The sequence below is a fragment of the Mauremys reevesii genome, linkage group 13 (genome assembly GCF_016161935.1).
Source record: "Mauremys reevesii isolate NIE-2019 linkage group 13, ASM1616193v1, whole genome shotgun sequence".
Taxonomy (NCBI): domain Eukaryota; kingdom Metazoa; phylum Chordata; order Testudines; family Geoemydidae; genus Mauremys; species Mauremys reevesii.
The window spans coordinates 30658032-30665338 of NC_052635.1; the positions used below are offsets into that span (position 1 = coordinate 30658032).

The following is a 7307-nucleotide window of genomic DNA, read 5'->3' on the forward strand; positions in this document are numbered from 1 at the left end:
CTGCATAGCAGACCCTTAGTCGCTGCCCACAAAACAATTTCACATCATGCCAAATGGTGAGGTTACGTAAAGGGAAACCAAGAATTAAAAGGCACCTTCAGCAGAAAGGAAGGGATTTGGGTCAAAATAGATTCATTCTAGGGTGACCAGACAGCAAATGTGAAAAATGGGGACGGGGATGGGGGGTGATAGAAGCCTATATAAGAAAAAGACCCCAAAATCGGGACTGTCCCTATAAAATCGGGACATCTGGTCACCCTAATTCATTCTGAATTTAGGGCCCTAGCCAAACACCACTGAAGTCAAAGCCCATTCTAACCTGCACTCAGGGCTAGGACTGGGGCTGGTAGGAAGTCAGGGAGCTGACCCTCTCTGTTGCAACCTGCGTACAGAAACTGGCCCTAGACCTTTAGGGCATTCAGGGGATAAAGACTGCATGGAAGACACAACACACATTAAAGACGAACTGCAATGGCTCTTGCGCTAGTCAGGAAAGAGCAAACAAAGCAACAAGTATTGAACTTACGAAGGATCACTTTTGCCTTCTCACTTTATAATGAGTTCTGGAGAAGGGGTGCAGGCTTTACAATAGGTTTTACTGCTCGTCTACTCGGCAGTGAAGGTTAGCAAGGCAGGCTGGTGGGCCAAAAGCATGTGTATAGTCAATAGAGAGTGTTTGGCTCTATGCATGGAGGGGACTTTCTTATGCAGTTCAGAGGAAACAAACTCACTAAGCATTAACTCAAGAGTGGCACAAAGTGATAAAAGTAAAAAACCACAGCGTTAAGCCTGACACACTCATAGCCTTAATCCTTTTTAAAGGGGTTGAAACAGTAGGAGCAAACACAGTCGTTTTGAATTTCCTCAATTTTTGCTGGTTTCTTACAAAATCTTCATTTTATTCTCAGATTCTTTTTCTATAACTTTTGTTTTATTTTGCTCTCCATTGTTCGAATGGGCTTTAAATATACAGTGGCTAGGGAGAATGCATTGGGCGCCCAAGGTGAAATTCATCCTCTGTAGCACAAAGTCTGTACACCACTTATGTCCCGTAGGCCTATATGGGCCTTCTTCACAGTGGTGAATTTCAACCACCTTTCATGAACATACACATGCAGCACCAAAATCACTCACTTTGGAGTGAAATTCACCCGTGATCAAGGCCAGCACTATGCCAAATATAAACACTATGCAAATCCCATGAGCGCGGCCTGCCAAACCGCAAGAGAAAGTTCACTAAAACCTTTGCTTATGATGCAAGTCTAGCAACAGATGAACCATAAGTATGTAAATACCTTTGCCATTCATCCAGTTGCCCAATAACAAGCAGTGGTAGAGATCTAGTCGGTTTCTTGTCTCCATAGCCGATGAGAATGTGCTATAAACTGACTTTGGACTCAGATCAGTTAATCATTCATTTAAAAATGACTGAGGAGTTATCACTGGGCTTTACTGGAAAAGGGTAGGTTGTGCAGTGGCGTCTCCAAAGGCTTTTCAAAGGGATGGAGGAAGGGTTTCACTGTTGCCTCCTACGCAACTCTCCCTTTCTCAGAAGAACATGATTCATCTACCAAGAATGTACAAAGCAAAATCAAACTATTACCAAGCAGAACTGCAAACATGCAGACAGCTGGGATGTGGAAGTAATGACAGAAAATCTTTTTTTAAACAAGAGTGTGGTTGGGAGGTGACACAGCTGTACAAAAAACAGGCATTATTCTGAAGTGCATCTGCAAGCTGAGATGAAATATGTGTATGGAAAGGATCGCACTGGGACCTGTTTGGCTGACAAGTGGTTGGACAAGTTGACCCAGAGGAGCCCTTCCAACTGGATTGCCTTTGAATCTAGGATCTGAAACCTGTGCTGGAGAGTTATGCCAACTGAGAGCTCTCACAGGCCAGGGCACTGTTGGGTACTTATTTTGTGAAATCAGCATTAGAGGGAAACAGTGTAGTGCCATGAAGATATGCCCCTCTGAGGACTCTGCAAGCTGACAAAAGGCCAGTCCAGGGCAGGTCCTGCGATCCTCTGGGCCTTCCCACTTCACTGACATTAGAGGTGGAAAAGACATATTAGGTCATCCAAGGCTCACAAATCAGGATAATCTAATATGACTTTTGCCTTCAGTGAGGGACTACTTATCATCTTAAAATATAGCATATGCTTAAATGCTGTGCTGGATAAGGGACAGAGTGCTAAGCATCTTGTGGGATCGTGCCTCTAGTCCATCCACCAGCAAGAGTATCATTGCTCCCCCCTCTCAATGACTGGAGTCTTGCCACTCTTGATCTTGACAGGTAGCTGGGTAAGTAGCAGATCCTGCATTCGATGCCAATCCCACAGCCAAAACCTGTCACTTCTCCTGTGTCATGGCAAGGCAGGCTTCCAACTCTATCCCTCAGGCCATCTGGCTTGTGTTCTTGTAAGTTTTAAAAAAACCAAACAACTTATCACTGGAAGCACTAAATATTTATTTGCTCTTTAACATGATGTATTAACTCAGTATGTAAACTAGCCATGGTTTCTTTGGTGTATATCAAAGGAGGATCTGAACACTGCAGCAGCTGAATGTGATAAATATCAGGCATTTTTCCAAATAGCAAAGTTTCTCTCACTTCGGCAGCTGCACAAATCTGGATCATTCTTATTGTTTAAAGCTATCTTCAGAATTGAAAACCCTACTGCTGAATGTCCTTTACTGTTCTAATAATTGCTGAAATATTCAAGCCATCTGAACTGGAAAAGATGGAGAGGAGAAGAAGGTAAAATACCAGTTTGTGGCTATAGCTTCTGCACTATGCAGAGGACACCTGCTGCCAGCAATAACAATCTATCCACTTTGGAGACAATGAAAATACGATCTTTGCTATCAGTTCTTTGGCCTTTTCCTGCTTGCATTGCACTGCAGTGGGCTTAAGTCTTCTCTTCCTAAATATCAGCATCATCGGCATGTTACATTTAATGCCCACCTATTTAATGAAATATTGGGACAGATCTTCATCAAGTTTAAGCATGTGACAGTACCAACAAAATGTGTGACTAATTTGCAAACATACAGTTATTAAGATTGTGCACACAGATTGGGCATGTAACTGTGTGCTTATTTTACATGCATATTTGTATGTCTACTTTATTTTTTTAATCTCTTCCACAATTTCAAATATTTTAGGGCCAAAATTTCCAGAAGAATTCTGTATGCAGTTACCCTGATTGAACGTGCTAGTGTGGCGAATGCTATTGCAAATTACTACTCGCACACATAACGGATCGTTTTCATGTATAATGACTATGACAATGAATGCAATCACATCACATGCACACTCAGATTAGGCATGCAATTGCATACCTACTTTTTTGAAAATGTAGGTCTAGGACCAATGCACAAGAGACACTGTAAAATGCAATCATATGCCTACAGATTGTGAAAAATTCTCCGTAGGATTCCCCACTGTAATCAGCTTCTGCATCGTTCCAGGCATCGTTCAGAATTCTGCAGTCATTATCCTAATAGAGCACCAGCCTCCTGAAACTTTAAAAGGCAAGTCTGCTGTCAGCAGCTGCACAATCTTGGAGGAGAGATGGAGAAGACCTAAGGCATGTCTGCCCAGTAAGATACATAACCTACTGTCACTGAGCCTGGGGCATGCTGCCACCCACATAGCCATCACCAGCTAACCCAGGAGCTGTCGTATTACTTCATAAGAGATATAGCTGTACTGCTCAGAGCTTCTATAGACCTTTTCATCCTCAAAACCCTTTACAAGCCCACAGTTGGTCCTCACGAGGTAGGTAAGTAAGTAATAATATGCCCTTTCCTAGGTGAAGGGAGAGAATGTATTTCAAATCCCCGCCTGCTCACAGGATGAAGCACATCGGCTGAGTAGAGTGGTGGGACGTAGGGCGCATGCTCTTGCGGCAGGGGTACCTGCATTCTTAAATGCATGGGGGAGTTGTTAGCTTGATGGGCCAGTATAAAAGTTGAAGTTTAACAATGTTTAACCCTCTGTTTTGGGGAGAAACTGACAAATATTTCAGGATCAGCAGAATATCTATACAGATATATACACACACACACACATCATTTTTATAGAATACAAAACTGGGCTTGGCAGGTTGGGCCAGGCCCTATAAGGCTGGTACCCACTTTTTTAGTAATAGTTTTTAGTAACTCCCCCATTGGGCTAGCTGCTGCACAAACAGAGGGAGGCTCAGTCCAGGCCCCAATGTGCTTGCACTCTAAAAAGGCAAAACAGACAGCTGGAGGGGCAGGGAATGGGGCACCACACACAAGTAAGTTGCCATGTACCTAGTCAGACTATGCTCTTATTTTTTTAACCAACCAATTCAGAGTTCATCACATGCCTCTTCAGATTCTTCACAGAGAATGATGCTCGTTTTCTTCTGATCTGATTGGCGCTGGGTTCTCCTCTCCCAGAGAGACCCCAGAGACTGGCCAGCCCTTTGACTCATGGTCCTCATACGTGACACGCACTCCTCACTGGTCATTAGGTACAGCAGGGGGTTCAGGGCACTGTTGAAGCTGGCCAGGCCCCGGGTCACCTGATAGGAGACATAGATGTTTTTTGAAGTCTGGGTGCAGGACCCCTGGAGTTGCCAGCTTCGGGACAGCAAGTTAAGGTTCCTGAAGATGTGATATGGGAGGAAGCAGACAGAGAACAGGACCATCACTAACACTACCAGTTTGATGCTTCTTCTCTTGAGGTTTGGGTCCACGTTTTCATTCCTCCAGAGGACCACCACCACATGGCAGTAGCAGCCAATGATTATGAGGAAGGGGATGACAAAGCCTGTCATAGTTACAGCCAGGACGTAGGGCCGATAGGTGCCCAGGTTCTCATGTCCTGTCGTATCATGACACCGTGTACCAGTGCTATCTGTTTTGCTGAAGCCAAAATCAGGAGACACCTGGATGATGACCCATGCCCAGACCAAGGCACTGATGAAGAAGGGGAGGCCTAGAGTCTGGCACCTACCCAGCATCTTCAGTGGGTACACGATGCCCAGGTAGCGGTGGATGCTGATGCAGGTCAGGAAGCCAATGCTGGCATAGAGGTTGAGGTGGAAGAGGGCCCGCGTCAGCCTGCAGCAGCCTTTCCCAAAGAGCCACACGCCCCCCTGGAGATAGTAGGTCACCAGGAAGGGCAACGTGATCACATACAGTAAGTCTGCCACCCCTAGGTTGCACATCAGCACGCTGAGGGTGTTCCAGCTGTTCCTCCGGGACCCGGCCCAGAGATTCCACAGGCCCAGCCCATTCCCCAGCAGCCCCAGCAGGGACACGATGAGGTACACGGCTGGCAGGAAGCGATGGGTGAAAATCCGGTTAACTGGGCAGGGGATAGTGGTAGCAGTGCTGAAGTTGAAGTTGGTGGTGTCAGAAAGCGAGACGACTTCCTCTACCTTCATGGGTGCTGTTTACTGCAGAGGGTTCAAGGGGAAGCAGATGGGGGGTTGCTGCAGCAAGGGAACAAGTGAGTCCTTAGGGAAGATGCATGAGGGATTGGTGCAAGGGGGAATCTCCCCTGTTCTAAGGGTGGTGCAGAAGGGAATCCTTGAGTCCTTAAGAGGGATGCAGGAAAATATCCTCTTGCAACTGGGGCTGTGGGAGGGCTCCCCAGAACCCTATGGGGGACGGTGAGGTGGGGATGACAGGTCCCTGAGAGGGGGCAGGGGGGCTCCCCAGAACCCTATGGGGGATGGTGAGGTGGGGATGTCAGGTCCCTGAGAGGGGGCAGGGGGGCTCCCCAGAACCCTGTGGGGGAAGGTGAGGTGGGGATGCCAGGTCCCTGAGAGGGGGCAGAGGGGCTCCCCAGAACCCTGTGGGGGGAGGGGGAGGTGGGGATGCCAGGTCCCTGAGAGGGGGGGCTCCCCAGAACCCTATGGTGGAGGGTGAGGTGGGGATGCCAGGTCCCTGAGAGGGGGGGCTCCCCAGAACCCTATGGTGGAGGGTGAGGTGGGGATGCCAGGTCCCTGAGGGGGCACCGGGGGGGATCCCCAGAACCCTTCGGGGAAGGGCAGGAGCGGATACCTCGGTCCCGCCCCAAGGGGGGAATTCCGGGTCCCTGGGGGGATCCCTCCGGGCTCTGCGCGGCTCCCCACGATCCCCGCAGATTTTACCCAGCCTCAGGCGCAGAAACTCGGCCGCCGCCGCGCGTGGATCCGGAGTGACTCAGTCCGAAGGTGCCGCGCAGCTCCGCAGTACGAGGTGTGTGATCCACCGGGACCGGGCTGAGCGCGGGCGGGGCGGGGCCCGCAATGGGGACGGGCAACCGGCGTGGGGAGGTGACCCGGAGACGGGGCTCGGTGCTGCACGGGGGACCTGGGACTCGGGAGTGGGAGCAGCCCAGGAGAGACGTCCCCAAAGGGGCACTGGCAGATAGGGGCGCTGCCCCGGGGACTGGCAGATGGGGGGTAATCCAGGAGGGACCCCCCGTTAGCCAGGGGCAGGAGCTGGAGCTGCTGCGCCCCCCCCACGCTCCCAAGAGCTTTGCAAGGTGCACAGACAGGTGTTACTCCGCTCTCCGCCACCTCCCCCCCATTTCCTTCCACCCCCCGAGTCCTGCGCTTCTCTCGCTCTCACTCTTGCCAGAGGCGGTGCTAGCCCATTGGGGGTCCTGAGGAGAAATATTTTGCCCTCCCCCATTCTAAAAAAGCGAATACTGCCCCCACCCCCCCCGCAGCTGCTCAGGGCCCTAAACAATTGCTTAGTCTGCTTATGGCTAGTGCCGGCTCTGTTCTTGGCAATGATTGGCACCATAAATGATCAATACTAGTGACATGCAGACTGCAGCCTCCAGCTGAGCTACGCTGCTTGCGGTGGGGTGGGTCATAGCCAGGGCATGACTGCGGAGGGTCCGCTGGTCGCGCGGCTCAGCTGACCTCCCGCAGCCGCCGACGGTTCGCCCTGGTCATAGCCCACTAAATGCTGCCCACTGGCAACCACCGCACCCAAGGCTCACCCGGCATGGGATGGGTTTGGGGGATGCCAAGCTGCTCCAGTTCATTTTTGGGTTTGAATTAAGAATTCAAGCTCACAGTAACTGAATATAAATTGTCTCTGTTATTCAGCGCCAGCCCCCGCCTCCCCCCCCCCAGATATTTTTGATCAGAGCACCAGGGAGCTACACAGCATGAAGCTATTTCTGGTGCGAAGGCTCAACTGGCAGCACTGGGGGGGGGGGGCAGGAGCTGGAGTCTGACCAAAGGGTTATTCTAAATTAGACCTTCATATCATACAACCAGAGACGTTGGAGATGGAGATGCTTCATTAGATTCCAACCAGTCC

At 49.8% G+C, this 7307-nt stretch overlaps 1 protein-coding gene across 1 annotated transcript; it reads right to left on the minus strand.

Annotated features, from left to right (window-relative positions):
• Nucleotides 1-4224: 4224 nt before the first annotated feature.
• On the minus strand, nucleotides 4225-6147 carry LOC120380979 (P2Y purinoceptor 1-like). Its single transcript, XM_039498944.1, has 2 exons — nucleotides 6051-6147; nucleotides 4225-5440 (listed from the first exon to the last, which is right to left on the minus strand). The coding sequence occupies exon 2, from the start codon at nucleotides 5426-5428 to the stop codon at nucleotides 4346-4348; it is 1083 nt and encodes a 360-aa protein (XP_039354878.1). The 5' UTR covers nucleotides 5429-5440; nucleotides 6051-6147; the 3' UTR covers nucleotides 4225-4345.
• Nucleotides 6148-7307: the final 1160 nt, after the last annotated feature.